The 18,652-nt window shown below is 27.4% G+C and overlaps 1 protein-coding gene across 2 annotated transcripts; it reads right to left on the minus strand.

The window, feature by feature from the left end:
• Positions 1 to 2,725: 2,725 nt before the first annotated feature.
• LOC100214004 (glutathione S-transferase) lies at positions 2,726 to 11,661 on the minus strand. 2 transcript variants are annotated; one of them, XM_065804644.1, is made up of 5 exons: positions 11,555 to 11,661; positions 3,808 to 3,969; positions 3,491 to 3,711; positions 3,274 to 3,387; positions 2,726 to 3,009 (listed from the first exon to the last, which is right to left on the minus strand). In XM_065804644.1, exons 2-5 carry the CDS (start codon positions 3,941 to 3,943, stop codon positions 2,851 to 2,853), a joined length of 630 nt encoding a protein of 209 aa, XP_065660716.1. In that variant the 5' UTR covers positions 3,944 to 3,969; positions 11,555 to 11,661; the 3' UTR covers positions 2,726 to 2,850. The 2 variants fall into 2 exon arrangements, with proteins under 2 accessions (XP_065660716.1, XP_065660717.1); XM_065804645.1 differs by lacking the exon at positions 11,555 to 11,661 and adding an exon at positions 5,004 to 5,140.
• Positions 11,662 to 18,652: the final 6,991 nt, after the last annotated feature.

An 18,652-nucleotide genomic window follows, 5' to 3' on the forward strand; every position in this document is an offset into this window, starting at 1 on the left:
CATTAAATTTAGGTACCCATGTTCCAGATTTGTCATTAAAGAATCACCCAGATGAAGCAAAGTTCCAATGATTTGTTGTCAACAGATCTAGATATTTTTGGGCAAAAATTAGTGTTTGACGAGGTGTACAAGTTATTGCTAAAAACAACTGATATAACGCTCCTCAACAAAATAACATCAACTCTTCTGAGTTCTGTTGAGTGTGTTATTCATAGACAATTGCACAATTATATATCTGGGCCTCTATCTAACCCTACTGAGAAAATATTGAAGGACACACTATCAGCCCCCAATGCCACTATTGGATATCTAGATTCAAAAGTTAAAGCAAAACTGAATCACACTCTTCAGTGGATTGAATCCAAACCAGAAGATATTCAAAGAAACCTAATACAATTTTCTATCACTAGAGGATCACAGATCCGAAAAGCAGGAGTGCTTGAAAGTATAGGGATAGACGATAACATTAAAACAAGACGGATTGAAGCATCTGAGGACTTATCAGAGGATTTTACATGTCTATTGAGTCAATTATTGCTGACATGATACTTGGCAAACTATTTTTTGAAGTTTAGTTAACTGTTATTGTTTATGTAAGAAAAAAATTTTCATGTTTTTTTGCTACTTATAAATTCAAATTCATCTCTTGAAACTGTTCATTTTGATGTGTTTTTTTTACCTATATGTAATCTTAAAAACTTATGAAATATTCATATTTATTTAAAAAAAATCATCAAACGTTTTTTTGTAATTTGCATAATTTATGAATAATAATTTCTTTATTTCATTTTTCATTGCAACTAGTACAAATAAATTCCTCTTTTGAAACTGCTCATTTTGGAATATACTTTTGTTAATGTATTCACAATACTTTCTGAAATATTTACATTTGTAAATATTTACATGTTGTAATATAGTCATAGGTTCACGAGATACCATAAAACGTAATCTTTTTAAAGAATACGTTTTTAATTTTTAATTTTCCCCGATCGATGTTTAAAAAACTTGAACATTATGGTATCACCGGTAATGCGTTAAAACTACTAAAAAGCTATTTAAAACATCGCAAACAATTTACCTTTGTCGGCGGATCTTCTTCACAAGATTATCTAAATATAACCTGTGGTGTTCAACAGGGATCTTTATTAGGGCCCTTATTATTTCTGATTTATGTTAACGATCTCCATGAAGTCTCAAAATTACCAACTATAATGTTTGCTGATGATACAAACCTATTCCTATCTAATAATAACATCAATAAACTTTTTTATGATATGAACATTGAACTATCAAAAATATCAGACTGGTTCAAGTCTAATAAACTTTCACTCAACATTGATAAAACTAAATGGATTTTCTTTCATCCATAAATTAAAAAACATTTACTTTCAAGTAATATGCCTCTTCTTCATATTGATAATATTCAAATAAAAAGAGTAATTTTCACAAATTTCTTAGGTATCATTGTAGATGAAAATCTATCATGGAAGAATCACATCGGACATTTATGCAAAAAAATTGCAAAAAGCATTGGAGTTTTATATAAAGCAAGAAGTGTTTTAAACAAACATTCATTAACTCAACTATATTACTCTTTTATACACTGTCATATTAATTATGCCAATATTGCATGGGGTAGTACCCATAAAAGTAAATTAAAGCCACTTTATTGTCAGCAGAAGCATATTGCACGTCTTATAAATTTCAAAAATCGTTTTACTCACTCAAGGCCACTCTTATTTAACATGAATGTTTTTAATATATATCAAGTAAATGTTTATAATGTTCTTTGTTTTATGTTTAAATGTAAAACCAACTCATCTCCAGCTTCCTTTTTTGATTTATATTCTTTAAAAGAAAAAAATAAATATTCTTTAAGAAATGATAATTTTATTAAACAACCAAAATTTCAAACAAACTGGTAAATTTTGCATTTCTTTTCGTGGAGCTTTTTTATGGAACCAAATAACTTTGTTGAAAAAAAATGTTGATTTTTCATGAATGGAATTATTATATGTTCAAAAGAAAACTAAAAAAAGTAATTTTCTCAATTGAAAATATATGTATATACTTTTAGATGTACCCAGTTTTGTCATCACTCATTTATATTTTACTTTTATACAATATTGATTTAAAGTTTATGTGAGAAACTATATTTAAACACCATTATTTGAATTTTGTTAAAAGTTGCACAGACATTTCTTTGCATGTAATTTTTCTTATTGATATGTTTGTAAATATTGTGTTAAATATTGTAATAAAGAACAAAAAAAAAAAAAATTTGAAAGAAAATTGCTTCACTTTTTTTTTATTTCTCTATATTAAGTCCAAAGGATGTCGAGGCACTTCGGACAAACTAAAAATCTCAATAACTTTTGAACCAATAATGCCAGCATCATAAAATTGGTGTTGTTGGAAAGCATTTTTCATTCTCTTTCATTTAATTACACATTTATTGGTATTGGATTAATTAACTTTTTTGGTGCAACTACCTAATCTAGATCCAGATCAGATTAGGCGGATTGACCACTTAGTTTCATACTACTTTTTGCATAATTAAATTTTCATTAGTTAAAGTGATTAAAAATACGCACTTAGTACCGAGATTAGATTAAGCAAATCTTATTTTTCCCAATGCATGAAAAAGCCATTATGCCTAATCATAGTTTGTAACACTCTCGCGCTTATTGTAGTTAAGTTACTCGTCTTGACAAAAGAAAAACAATTTTTGTGAAGATCTTTATTTTACTATCTATTACGTAAGAAATCTTAATTGGCGCAAAAAATAGAAAAAAAATTACAATTTAAGTTAAGCCCAAAAAGTTCAATTTCAAAATTTTTATAAATGCTTTAAGGCATTGGGGGATGTGTTCGAGAATCCAAATATGACTTTAGTTCAGCGCTATGTCTTACTCGATTATTCAGCTCTGTTAACAAAGGATAATCATTTAAAAATGATTTATCGACCATTCCTGTAATATGGAAGAATACCAAATCTCCAAGAGTAATCTTAAACATAAAAAAAGAGGAAAAACTTTAATAATAAGTTTATCTTTTATTATATTGCCTTTTACAAACTTAAGAGATGTCATTTTATTATTTAAACAATCTAATAATAGTTTTTTTTGTTGTTGCATATATTAAATAAAATTGTGCATTACATACTGTATATAATAAAAACAGTATATAATTCTCTATGTAATAATAATTGCTGTATATGATAACCACAGCATCAAACAAATAATAAAAAAGAGGTAAAGTTATAAACCTTACCGAATCACCAACAAAATAACCATGACCGTCATTATTACGCTTCAGTAAGCTCTCAAGGAAAGATAACTTTAACTTAGCTGCATCGTTTGTAAATATATCTGCACAAGCTTGTTTCTTGAGAGCGCAAAGAAAAATTTAAACGATGTAAATATTAATCAAAGTATAAGTTAAAATTAAGTTTTATAAAATTTATTTTAGTTATAAATAAAAATTCTACCTTTTGCTCGCTGTCTAATGTGTTGTTTCTATAAACACCAACATAATCATTCAAAAAATCATTCAGAGTCTCACATACTTGATTAATGACTAATCTTTCAGAAGCATTTGCTCCGTTAAGACCAAATGTTTCTGCCAAATATACGTTTATAGCAGCAGATTGACAAACAACATGCCCATCAATTTCTAATGTTGGCACTTGTCCCAAAGGAAATCTTGCGTCTAAATTTTGATGAAGATTAGAAAATTATCAAAAAGAAAATAATAAAGGTTGCACACGCATAAACACACACGCACATTAGGTGTAAATTATCTTACGATTGCTCTTCTGTGAGGGCCAATCTTCGAAACTGATTTTATTGTCTTCAAACTCCACACCTTTACAATGAAACAAAAGTCTAGCTACCTCACCCTTGCCTTGGATATTAAAATAGTTTAACACGTATTTATGCATATTATTATTTTTGTTAGAATCTTTTTCTAAAAATAAAGTGACAGATTATCTACATGTAGACCGTTGTACTGTAAACAAAAAGAAAAAGTGTACTTGTAACATATAAAAGGAAATTTTAGTTTTCACTCGAAACAAAACAATTGTGTTGATAAAGTTAAAAAACACAAAACAGTTGTGCCGATAAAGTCAAAAAACTTTAATGGCAAATGACCTAAGCTGATTATCAAAAATCATGACGATGAGCTCATCTTAATAAATGCTGATAAAATTTAAAGTTTTTTATTCTATATGTTCTTAAAAGATAAAATGTAAAACAGATAAACATTTAATTTATTTTAAATCTGTAATGATTCTTATAAATTATTTAACTGTAATAGTAACTTATGTTAAAAAAAGCAAATAAAATGTTTTCTGACCTTTTCGCAATGTTGAAGCGCCTAACAAGTTTTATTTTATTATTCCAGTCTTACTTACAACCCCAGAGACTGCGGAGAAGAGGCAACGAATTTAGGACGTCCTTTTGAAAGTTTTTTTTGTTGTTTTGTTATTTAGGTGCCCCAAGAAGACCTAACGGTCTTGTCACAGAGCACCGCTACGACACTACTTGCAAGCGTGTGTTAAATTCCAAATTTTGCTCGTTTAAACTTTTTTAAAACCTTAATACTTAATAAATAAACGACAATCAAATTCAAATATATTTACTCAAAAACTTAAAAACTTACGAATAGTATAAAGAAGTTTCCATATACTTAAATTCTTTCTTTTAAAAAAAATTTATAAAAAAAATAAATCATAAAACTTTCCTTTTATATTTTATAACTTTTTTTTCTTTAACAATTTTCTTTTTAATGTAAAAGCCAAAATAACTGTGGTAAAAATGATATAAAATTTCTTTTTAAAGATTATAAGAAGAAAAAAAACCCCTCAATTATCTTATAATAGTATATCAGTTATATAGTTACTAATAATTTGTTTAATAATATGATTATGTTTAATATATATATTTAAATGTAAAATTCAATAACAATGATATTTTGCATATTTAGCTTGTTGCTTTTACCTGTATTAAATAAGCCAATAATATTTTGATTAACTTGTACCAATGATTATATTAATTGACTACAGATGTCTTTTATCATTTTGCTTATTTTTCATTCCTTCTTTTTCTGTCATACCACCTTTACAAGACACTAACAAACTACAAATGATTTGTATTCAACCTCGGTTTTATTTTAAATCTCAACTGATTACATAGGAAGTTTCATTGTCTTTAAACCTGCATGATTAAGACGCCTATTTTACTATAACTTTTAAATTAGTTAATCTTACCAAAGTTCAAAGAATGCTCTAGAAAATTCCTGCTTTACACATGCCACAGTGGGTTTTAGTTTAACAGAACAAAAGTTTTTTAAAAAATTCAAAAAAAAAAAAAAGTCTTTCACAAGGAGAGTAATGACTAATGTTTATAGTAAATGATTTTTTATAATAACTATTATTAATGAAATCAAATCAGAGCATTATGGGTATGAATCTAATTAATTAAATGCTAATATTTCAACGAAAAATGTTGTATAACTTAAAATAAAAATTAAAAATTTATTTAATCAACTTGATAAGGAAGTTTTAGCTTCATACATTAAATATCTGCGGGATCCATAATGTGACTAACGTGCTGTAATTTGAGAGAGCGCAAAACAAATTAAAATTCTCTAAAAAAAGGGGCTTTTGGTCACGTTTAGGATTTGTTTATAACTTTAAAAAAAAGACTAATTTTGGCTTTAACTTTTATACTAATAATAGGAAAGGTCGTTCTCAGAACTGTGCTAGTGGGTATAAATAACGGGTGATGCGGAAGTTATCGGACAAAATAAAAACGTCAATAACTTATTTATAAATAAAAAAACAAACTACAATTATATTCTTTTTAAATAAAGCATTTATCTTTTAATAAAAATATATTATTATATGAAATGTTTCTTGACTTTTTAGTAATGTTGAAGCGTCTAACAAGTTTTATTTTATTATTCCAGTCTTACTTACAACCCCAGAAACGGCGGAGAAGGGGCAACGAATTTAGGACGTCTATTTGCAAGTTTTTTTTTTTTGTTTTTGGTTTTTAGGTGCCCTAAGCACACCTAACGGTCTTTTTTTTTTTAGATTTTTTTTTTTTAGTTATATATTTCGTCGTTAATAGTATTTACAATAACAATGTTCATGAATAAAAAACAATATATGACAGGGGCAAAAAGAAGACTATAGTTGCCTTTTCACTAAGCCCCGTAATAAATATACCGTAAATTACAATGCTAATAAAAACTTTAAAAGTTACATATGCTATAAATTATTTTTTTTTATTAATGCTTAAGTTTACTTTACTTACTAAAAAGACCAACAATAAAGAAGAAAAAACAAACAAAAAAAAAATAAAAAAAATAAACAGAAACAAGACTAGAGACAAGATTATTTATCATATTTATGTATTAGAATAGACAATCTTAGTAATAAACAATTATTAATACTAAATCATTAATAATAGTACTCTCATTTTAAACGCTTCAGAAGAAATTTAGTTCATTGTCGTTTAGTAAAAGATTTTGCTTAAGTTTAGTTTTAAATTGGTTAAGCGAAGAAAGTGGTTTAAGATCATTATTTAAAAGTGTATTCCAGAGTTTAGGTCCTCGGTTTGTCATTGAGTATTTAGTGGCAGAATAGTAGGTTTTGGATTGAGTATAGTTATTATTTGAAAATCTTGTGCTGTATATGTGATTTATTTTTTTAAATAAAGAGTTGAATAAATATGGTGCCATTTTTTTTTCAAGTTTAAACATAAATATAAGAACATGATAGAGATTTAAATTATAAACATTTAGAATATTAAGTTTACTAAAAAGTGTTTTTGAATGAGAGAAGCGATTTTCATTTGTAATAATCCTAATGGCGTGTTTTTGTTTACATAGAAGTTTACTTAGCTTTGTAACATTGGTGCTGCACCAAGCAATGTTAGCATAGTTTAGGTAACAGTGTATAAATGAAAAGTATATGTATTTAAGACAAGATTGGTTTAAGACCTGTTTAGCTTTATACAGTATACCAATATTTTTAGAAACCTTATTCTCAACAACACTTATATGTTCTCTCCATGTAACATTTTCATCGAGTATTACGCCCAAAAACTTTGACGATATTTCCCTTTTTATTATATTTTTATCAATAAAAAGATTTGGAAGTTTAAGTGGAATATTTTCTTTTTTATGAACACGATGGAATAATGTGTATTTAGTTTTAGTAATGTTTAAAGATAATTTATTGGCTTTAAACCATTGGGTTAGGTTATCAAGTTCTTTGTTAACTGTTAAAAATAAAATATTAATGTCTTCATGAGAATAAAACAAATTCGTATCATCGGCGAATAAAGTTGTGTTTAAAATATTGGAAAATTTATATAAGTCATTGACATAAATTAGAAACAAAAGGGGCCCTAGAACTGATCCCTGGGGAACACCGCATGTAATAATCATATTATCCGTTTTACCACCATCGTAAGAAATATATTGCTTCCTATTAGACAAGTAACTTTTAAACCAAGCCAAGTTAGAATTTTTGATGCCATAGAACTCGAGTTTGGACAAAAGAATTAAATGATCGACAGTATCAAAGGCTTTACTTAGATCTATGACACCTAAAGTATATTTTTTTTCATTGAAACCTTTAAATATATCGTGGACAAGATGTAAGATGCGTGATCAGTAGAATGACCAGATTTAAAACCAAATTGTTTATTGTATAAAATATTTTTTTGGATTAAGAAAGAATAGAGTCTATTATACATAATTCGTTCAAGAACTTTTGAAATACATGTAAGAACAGAGATCGGCCTATAATTAGTAACGTCACTAGGATCGCCTGATTTGAAAATAGGGACCACCCTCGCAATTTTTATTTTTTCTGGAAAAACTCCCTCTTTTAAAGATAAGTTGAAGATACACAAAAGCGGGATTGTAATCAGTTTTATTGAATTTATAATGATGTTACCACGCCTATACTCAAAAAAGTATAGGCGTCGACATATTGTCGACGCCTATACTTTTTTTGAGCTTATTCGAAGAGACTGCGCATAGTAATTCTTCTTCAGTTAGATTATGATTAGGCATAATATTAGTTTTATTAGAGACTAAGTATGCATCAAAGAAGATCTTAGAGGATTCAATTTTTGATGCTAAAGACGGACCAATATTAATAAAAAATTTATTAAGTGCTTCAGCCACTTATTCTTTTTCTATAACATAGTTGTCTTTGAATTTAAGAATTTTTGGAAAATTATTTCTCTCTGGATTATTTTTACCAATAACTTCGTTAATTATGCGCCAAGTACCTTGAGGATCATTTGAATGCTTTTTTAGTTGATCTGAATAGTAGTTTTTTTTTGATCTTTTTATAATTGACTCAAAGAGTCGTTTGTAGATTTTATAATTGCTTTCATTACGTAGGGTTTTTTTTTTAAGAAATTTATTATATAATCTTTGTTTTATTTTAGAAGATTTAAGGATACCCTTAGTCATCCAAGGATTTGATAACGTTTTTGATTTAACTAATTTTGTAATTTTAGGAAATGCTTTGTTATAATATTTATAATATTCTGATATAAATATATCGTAGGCTTTATCAGCGTTTAGATTCAATAACAAGTCATCCCATTTAACACTTGATAAAAGGTCATGAAAATGGTTAACTGAAGAGTCGTTTATTATTTTTGTTTTTATTTTTTTATTTTTTTGGCAGTCACTTTTACTATATTTTTGAACAACGATGAATATGGGAAAATGATCAGAAATATCTGTTTTAAATATTCCTGTTTTTATCTTTATATTTATGAAGTCATTGGTGATAATTTGATCTATCGAAGTTTCACTTTTGTTGGTTATGCGTGTAGGTTTATTGATGACAGGAATGTAGGTATTTTCAAAAATGACGTTAAAAAATTGTTTAATGTTTTTATTTGATTCATAATCCAAAATATTGAGGTTCAGGTCACCAACCATGTAAACAGTTTTTTTTTTAATATAATTATTTTTAATGACGTTTCTAATGTGGTCTTCAAACACTTTAATAGAACCTGAAGGTGGTCTGTATAAAGCATGGATTATTATATTTTTGGAGGTTTTATTAACGAGTTCAATGCACAATGACTCATAATCATTAGTGGTTGAACTTAAATCTGAATTAACTTTGTACAATAGTGAGTTTTTAATAAAAATACACAAACCCCCGCCTACCTTGCCCGAGGTCCTAATTTGGTGAATCACTTTATAATTTGGTAAATGGAAATTATAATTGTTCTCGATATTTTTATCATCACACCATGTCTCGCTGAGACAAATAATTTGAAAATTCATATTAACTTTATACAAAAATTGTTTTAATGAATCAAAATTTTTTTGTAGACTTCTAATATTAACATGAAGAATAGAGAACGAGTCGTTCTCCATTCCTTCAATTATATTTTTTGAATTTACGTTATAATATAATGGGTTAATATTTTTTATTAAATCGTTGTTAAAAAAATTGATATCCGGATCAGAATGTTTTTTTAAAAGTATTGATTTTTTAGTTAGTAATGAATTAAGTTCAAAGTTTTTTAAAAGAGGATCGTCAGCCATTTTAAATAAGAGTAATAATAAAATATAGAATATAGTTTTTAATAGCTGGGTTGCTTATTTTTAAATTCTTTAACAATAAGTTTGTCATAAATAATAATTGAATATTTACCATTCTTTCGGTGTAACTTCATTTCGTCCACTAATTTTTTTCTTATTTCATTTGTTTCGAAGGAGAAATCTTCATTGATGTACATTCCGGAACCTTTAAGCTTATTAGCAGCATGCAACGCTTTAACTTTGTCCTTATAATGAAGTAATTTAACGACTATTGTCCTTGATTTGTTACCATCCTTTTTACCAGTTCTATGAGCTCTTTCTATATTTATATTACTTAGAGAAAGATTGTTTTCAAATAAACTTATTACTTTTTTTTCAGTGTCGTCCCAATTTTCATTTTCGTTTTCGGTAATTCCATCAATTCGCAGATTGTTTCTCCTAAGCCTGTCCTCCAATTGCCTTAACTTTATATTTTCACCTCTAAGGCTATTTTTATTATTAATTTTTTTTTCCAGCTCCGTTACTTTTTTTTTCTTGAATGTCCTATGTGACCGTTAAACTTTCTTCTATATCTTTATTTACATTTTCCAAGATTTTCATTCGTTCACATAATATTTTAAATTCGGCTTTTAACTTTCCATTTTCCTTTTCTAACAAATCGCATTTTTCTTTTGAATTGTTTGCTTCTTTTAATAATATGTCAATTCTGTCATTTGTTAACTTTAGGTTTCCAGATATAATTTTTAAAATGTCATTTTGTTGTTTTATAAACATTTCTTGAAAGATTTTACGAACCATATTTATTGATATAACTAATTCATCTGTTTCGATATTAGAGTCGTTATTTTTCTTAAAATCACTATTATTTTTCTTATCCATTGTATGTCCATGTCTTGTCACATTTCTTATCATTCTATCTTATCATGTATCTTATCATTGTATCTTATCATCTTATCATGTCACATTTCTTATCATTGTATATCCATGTCTTGTCACAGAGCGCCGCGGAAGTGTATTTAACCAGGAAGTTCACGCCTCCCTTCTTACCGTGACGTGAAAATATGTCCAAAGTTCGAACCTGGATCTACTGCATATTAATAAGCGCTCTAACCACTGCGCCGCGGCCGCAAATTTAGGGCCCTTTTGAAAAATAATTATTTTTTTTCTTTAGTTATACCTAGCGGAAAATCTTTAAAAAATTGAGATCCTAATGACAATTTCTTATTTTACCTTAGCTACGACACTACTTTCAAGCGTGGGGTAAACTCCAAATTTTGCTCGTTTAAACTTTTTTGAAACCTTAATACCTTAACCTTAAATAAACGACAATCAAATTCAAATATATTTACTCAAAAACTTAAGAACATGCGAATAGTATAAAGAAGTTTCCACATACTTAAATTCTTTCTTTTAAAAAAATTTATAAAAAAAATAAATCATAAAACTTTCTTTTTATATTTTATAATTTTTTTTTTGTTTTACAATTTTCTTTTAAAACGTAAAAGCAAAAATAACCGCGGTAAAAATGATATAAATTTTTTTTAAAAAGATTTTAGGAAACATTTTTGGATTAAACAATTCTAAAAATTTCATTTCTAAACTTTTAACTCTCCATATTACATAACTAATTACATCGGTATCTTTAACGGACTTTATTCCAAGTTTACTTATTTAAATTCTATAACTTTTAAAAGTTGATCTTATTAAGATTCGGCATGGGTCATTATTTTTAACTCTCTCTTGTGTCGAATTTTACTGTTACATTACTTTTAACTCGTTATAAGAAGAAAAAAAAATCCTCAATAAACTCATAATAGTATATCAGTTATATAGTTCCTAATAATTTGTTTAATAATATGATTATGTTTAATATATATATCTAAATATAACAATGATATTTTGCATATTTATCTTGTTGCTTTTACCTGTATTAATAAGCCAATAATATTTTGATTACCTTGCACCAATGATTAAATTAATTGACTACAGAAGTCTTTTATCATTTTGCTTATTTTTCATTCCTTCTTTTTTTGTCATACCACCTTTACAAGACTCTAACAAATTACAAATGATTTGTATTCAACCTCGGTTTTATTTTAAATCTCAACTGAATACATAGCAAGTTTCATTGTCTTTAAACCTGCATGATTAAGACGCCTATTTTACTATGGTTTTTAAATTATTTAAGCTTATCAAAGTTCAAAGAATGCTCTAGAAAATTGCTTTACACATGCCACAGTGGGTTTTACACATGCCACAGTGGGTTTTACACATGCCACAGTGGGTTTTACACATGCCACAGTGGGTTTTAGCAGAACAAAAGTTGTTTAAAAAATTCAAAAAAAAAAAATCTTCCACAAGGAGAGTAATGACTAACGTTTATAGTAAATCGTTTTTTATGATAACTATTATAAATGAAATCAAATCAGAGCATTATGGGTATGAATCTAATTAATTAAATGCTAATATTTCAACGAATAATGTTGTATAACTTAAAATAAAAATTAAAAATTTATTTAATCCACTTGATAAGGAATTTTTAGCTTTATACATTAAATATCTGCGGGATCCATTATATGACTAGCGTGCTGTAATTTACGCGGGAGAGCGCAAAACAAATTAAAATTCTCTAAAAAAAGGGGCTTCTGGTCATGTTTTGGATTAGTTTATAACTTTAAAAAAAGACTAATTTTGGCTTTAACTTATATACTGACGATGGGAAAGGCCGTTCTCAGAGCTGTGCAAGTGGGTATAAATAGATGCGTTCTGCAAAGGAAAACTACATTTCGCAATAGCATATTAAAGATTTTGTTTTGCTTTCTTAGAAAAAACAAGTTTTCGATGCCATTTATTGTCTTCAAACCATTTTTTTAAATCTTTAGAGATTAAAAAGCGTTTATGTTAAGACTTTAAGACATTTTAATGAATGTGTTTTGAAACATGCACTCAATTTTGCATCTTTTCAAATTTTCTTATTATTTTTTAATTAAGGTATATACATTTTAACGACTGTTTTTATAGACTCATATTATATAGAACCTAAAAAAAGGACAAACTTTTGCAATAACATTGAATTATATTTTAGTAATATTGCAATAGTTAATATTGTATTTAAGTTTCTTTTTTAAAACTGATATACCTTTGGAAAACCGTTCAAAAAAAAAATCAGCGCTGTAAGAGAGACTTTTAGTACAATATTGCAATATGCATCATATATTTAATCTTTATCAATACATAGGTCATCACTATATGTTAGTTATTATTTCCTCAATATTTTCAGAGAAACAGTCATTTAATGTCATATGAAAACAGTGAACATATCAAACTAATAAAATCAATATTTTTGAGCGAATGTAGTACTTAAACAGTTATAATATAGTTATTTAGGACCGTGTTTACAACTGGAGTTAAGGTTGCAGATCTAGAATGGGTCTTCCAACTATAAAAGAATTAATTCGTAGTAAAGATGTTAAAAAAAAAAATGTTTTTCTGTATTATATTCAATGCCTCTAACATGGTTTTTAAAATATTTATCGTAATTAATTATTTTTAGTCAAGTGATGTAAAATAATTTTGCAATAAAATCGTAACAAATCTATGAAATAAAATTAAAATATGCTTTAATAAATAAATAAGTTGTCAGTATTTTTTATTATATTGCAATTTTTGTGATTTTAATTGTTTGTTTATCTATTAAAATCTTTGAATACTAGACATTATCTTTTTGATCTTTTTAAATAAATTCATTAAATAGATAATTTAAATCAAGCGCTGATTATTAAAACATAACAGCCCCATAGGTTTTTATGGTAATGGCCAAGGTTGATATTAAATCGTTTTTTAATGAGCTTAACTTGAGAATTAGACATTTCCGCTACAATTGCCCACAGCTAAACAATATTAATATACAACTATATTACAAACTATATCATAATGCAATTGGAACATTTGCAGAAGCAGCCACGATCCCATAATTACTAATAAACATGAACATTTGAATAAAAATTAATAAAAATAATATCAGTACTAATTGATAAATAGTGTTGTTAGGACTATAATAATGTTGATATAATCGTAAGTGTCTCCCAAATCGATTAAGTTGATTTAGTCGACTCTCACGACTAATTAGGACTAATTTTACACAATAAAGTCGTGTAATAGTAAATTTTGAACAAAATGTTTGAATGGAAACTTTTAATTTATTGCAAAAGAAAGTTGTAATATGAAATAATGCTTTAATTTTTAATTGATTTTTATATTTGAATATCATACCATATGAATAATAATGGAACCAAAGCAATATGAAAATATTTATATAAGTTACATGCAAAGAGTAAACAAAAAACACTAACAAAATACCCTTAGGTATTTTTTTATGCATCCCTATTTAAATATAATTTTTCTTACTAAAATCATTTCATAAATTAATAATTATTTAAATGAAGTGTCACACGAATAACATTAAAATGATTCAACTTTAATACATAAAAATTAAAAAAACACAGTATAAAACTTTTATAAAATAGCGGCCGTGGCGCAGTGCACAGTGGGCCAGAATGCACTTTTACTGGACAAAATTCATAACTAATTTAATATTAGAGCTATATTCACTAAAATTAGTATGAGTACTAATATGATGTCTGCGCTTTTTAAGAAGGTAATATTTTTTTATTTCGTTGCTATGGATACCTTTATTTTGCTTAGCAACAACCTACTTTTGTTATCTGCAGATATTTTATAAGTGCTATATTCACTAACTTTGACATGAGTACCAATATGAGATCACACTTCTTACAAAAGTGATAATTTTTTAAATTTAGTTGTTATGGATACTTATATTGCTTAGTTACCGGATACTTTCCTTAGTTACAAAGTGGTAAATTGATATTTGAATATCTTATCGGATTTTTGACCCACCTATATTGAATAAAAATTGAGTATTTAGGTAAATAATGTTTTAGGAATAATAATAGCAAAAAATAGTGCAAGAAAACGTTATCAATTTTAAATTACATCAAAAAATTATAAAACAATAATATCGTTTGAAGATTGTTTAAGTAATTGTAAAACATCTGAAGGAAATGCTTTATGATTTGTTTGGTGTGATGTTGATTTACGCAATGATGAAATAACAGGATCACTGGAAACTAGGAGTCTATTGATAAGATCAGTATTTGTTGCTTTTCTGGATGTTTTTCGGCTGAAATTTTCGCGATAAGATTTAAAGTCTTTATTTCTAGCCTCTTGAGCTTCCTCTGACATAAATCCGATGGGTAATGTAAGGCTTTTAATTATGTCATGTCCATGTATCAATACTTTGTGAACTGATTGAGCCATGTAATACCATGGATAAAAGGACACATATAGTCTAAAAGTGTCAAAACAATAATCCTTGAACTTTAAGCAGTCTATTTCATATCCTGAAGAGAGCGTTACCAAGATAATGTAAAATCTGAATATAAGGTTTTGGTCAATACCCAGAATTTCAGCTGTTTGTTCATATGCTGCAAAAGCACGCCTTGAGGTATTGCCATCATTACTTGTTCCAGAACCACCACTTTTAGGGAAATCAACAACAAGTCCCATTTTGTTCATAAAATCAGTCTGAATCTTTTGGTTAGCTACAGATGCCTTTTCTTTGTGTTCTTTAGATCTTGCTTGCCACTTTCTTGTTTCTTTTTTATATGCAATGTGCAATAACATCTCAAAAAATCGAATCCATGCATGAAGACTGGAAAGACCATATTTGAACTCTCTGTTAGTATAATCTATATTAAGGATATCAAGACTATTCATATTTTTTGGAGAGACACCACACACTGAACAGCATTGGTATGAGTTATTTTTTTCAGATAATATTGTTTGAACCTTCCTATCAGTCATTGTAAGTTCAAAAATACAATTCACTTCAATAGAAGATCCGCAAACCTCTAATAAAATCATACCCAAGCTTTCTATCTCACTTTTAATGTACTGATCTTCTTCAATCACAGATTCCTTGGATTCCATTTTGTATGCAAATGTTATGGGTCTACAATAGGCTGTGGAGGACGACTTTTGATTTCTCCAAATAGGCACCTTTTCGTTGCTGTTGTTAAATCCAGTCAAATCCGATGGGACAAGACAAGTAATAAATAATGATTCTTCACGCTTTAAATCTTTGTTAATGTCGGGTTCTGATAAAACTTGTTTATAAATGCTTTGGCCAGTAGCACCATCAAAACCAGCCTTACACGTTAGTGTCATTGTTTTTATTGCTTTTTCGTTCAATATCAAGTGCCTTAGCACAGGTTCCTGAACTGCACAGATTCTTTGCAAAGTATGAGTCATTAAATCTTTTAAAGGAACTGAAGCTGAATAGTCCTCCACTGTTATGTTTGCAGGATAACATTTCAATTTTGCATCTCTGACATCATTGTAAGCGGGGTAGATGTTATATTCTTTTCCAAGGCTCCGCTTCTAATCAATTGATAGGAAGCTTTTGTCAGACTTGCATCAATTATTAAAGCCAGTGCTTCGTCTGCTGAATATTTCGTTACTTTATCTGTATTTGATATATTTAGAACATTCTTGGCAGCAATAACAACAGATTCATCTCTAAATTTTTTATTAGCAGCAAAAAATAATTCATTGGATGAATGAGATTCAATTAAACAAGATACACGCCGTTTTTTAGTTTTATTAGAACTATTATCAAATGCAACTGGTTTTCGACCACGTCTACTTGCAGTTGGTTCATTGTCTTTTTTTCTGACAATTAAATATTCATTAAGCCAGTTCACAAACTTCTTTTCAAAATTTTTCACAGTATAGTTTGCAGATTTCCACTTTTTTTTATACAAGTAAACAAATCGTTGAACAGCATGTCTAAAATCAACGTCTTTAAAATCAGCAAATTTTGGCTGAATAAATTTTAATATATCTTCAGAAATATTTTGTTTTGAAATACTAAGGTTGTTTTTTTGGAGAAAATTATGAAAGTCTAAGTTTAACAAAACCATATCCAAATAATTATTGTAACAAGCATTTTGTATTTAAAAGTAAAATGTTATAATTTATATGCCGCCTGGACTACTAATACTTGTTAGTAATTAAGTTACTACAAGTGTTAGTAATTAAAATTAAAAGTAATTAAATTACTGTCAGTGTTAGTAATTAAATTACTAACAACTACCGAAAATATGTTGTTGCTATGTTATGCAAAGTAAGGTATCCATAGTAACCAAAAAAAGTTAACCTCATAAGAATTTTGAATCTCATTTTAATACATACCCCCAATATTGTGTATTTAGCGCAAGTAAAATACTGTTAAAACAACGTTAATGTAAAAATGAGTTGTTGCTATGCAAAATTTAGTACCATAGCAACCAAGTTAAAACATACATAAAATCTGAACGGGGATTTAAGGGGACGAGCAATCAATTAAAACTCGATTGAAGCACCATATAGCTCAAATAAATATAAGACAACACATGGCAAATTGTGGTAATTATTAGTTATTGTGCGGCAAAAAATAAGTTTCTTAAGAAATTTTTTTTTTAATCTGTGATTTTCAAAGTATAACTGAGATAACATGCTATGACAAATTTATTTCACACATTGGTTTTTCTTATCTCTAAATACTCTAGAATAACATGTACTAATTTTTTGTTTCAAAAACGTAGATGTAATTGAAATATAACACAACGTTGATGTCACCGTTAATTACTTATTTATAATTTTTTATTTTTTTATTTTATCTTAATATTCAAATGCTTAGAGTCCTGGTAACTAAGGGATTTAATATAAATAAATTATCAATAGATTTCTCCTAATATATGTAGATACTAAAATTAAATAGGTTTTCAAGATTAGACAACTAAAATTTTTCCCATTTTGTCCACCTACTGGCCCACTGTGCAGTGGTTAGAGCACTTGCTTAACAAGCAGGAGATCAGAGTTCGAAACGAATTCTGGACGTATTTTTGCGTCACGGTAAGGAAGACGGCGTGAACTTCTTGTTTAAATACATACATACATGCACACATAAATACATGCATAAATACCTACATACATACGTATATATTAGGTATTTTGTTTTTGTATCTCTATGTACTTTTGGTTCTAACCAAATGCTTAATATTATCTCTATTTATCCATGTTAAACTTTTGATTAGAACAAAACCTTTTTAGTTTAAACTTTTGGATTGTAAAAAAAGTTTAAATAGGGTTAAAATTATAATCGTGTACAACAATGTTACTGGACAGTTTATTTTTTTCAGTACAAATTGAATAAATAGAATTTCAAGAGAGTAAACAAAAAAAAACTATGTAGTAGGTAATTTTTTTAATAACATATGCTATTAATATTTGATGAGTTATAATGGGACAAAAAAATAAAATAAAATAAAAAGGAAACTACAATCATAAAATAACGTTATAATGTATTAAGACATATTTTTAGCTAAATCTGGTTTAAGTCTATTGTACAATAAAATACAGTTGGCGGCAAAGCAGTTACTCAACTGTTTTATGCGATAATAGTCATTAATTTAAAAAATGGTGGCGGAACCTTAGCCAATGTTGCGATACCTGGCTACTTACCTAATAATGACAAAACGTAGAGAGTCTTTAACATTTTCTAACCCTTGTTAATTTTGTAGAGTAGTAAAATACTAATTAGATAAACAGATTTATTGTAGTTTATAAGTTGTATTTATTGTAGTTTTATTCTAAGTTATTTAAATATATATATATATATATATATATATATATATATATATACATATATATATATATATATATATATATATATATATATATATATATATATATATATATATATATATATATATATATATCTAATAAAGGCACTCACTTATTGCATAAATAAATATGTATAAATAAATGATTGTTCTAACCATGGTCAGGGCTCATCTGCGTTTCAAGAAATATCTTTTAATGCAGACATGGACAAATGGAAAAGAAGAAAGAATAAACAGAAGGAAGGGTAAGAAAACATTTGCTGTTGTGTTTGATATAAACTTGAAACTGCGAACTCTTGGATCTAAGAATG

The sequence above is a fragment of the Hydra vulgaris genome, chromosome 09 (assembly GCF_038396675.1).
Source record: "Hydra vulgaris chromosome 09, alternate assembly HydraT2T_AEP".
Lineage (NCBI taxonomy): Eukaryota > Metazoa > Cnidaria > Hydrozoa > Anthoathecata > Hydridae > Hydra > Hydra vulgaris.

Excerpts from the sequence above, each read along its gene's own strand:
- LOC100214004 (XM_065804644.1), bottom strand. The coding sequence starts at position 3,943 with ATGCATAAATACGTGTTAAACTATTTTAATATCCAAGGCAAGGGTGAG. Across the intron at positions 3,712-3,807 it reads GCCCTCACAGAAGAGCAATC|ACGCAAGATTTCCTTTGGGA; the intron begins GTAAGATAATTT and ends ATCAAAATTTAG. Across the intron at positions 3,010-3,273 it reads GTTATTTTGTTGGTGATTCG|ATTACTCTTGGAGATTTGGT; the intron begins GTAAGGTTTATA and ends TTTATGTTTAAG.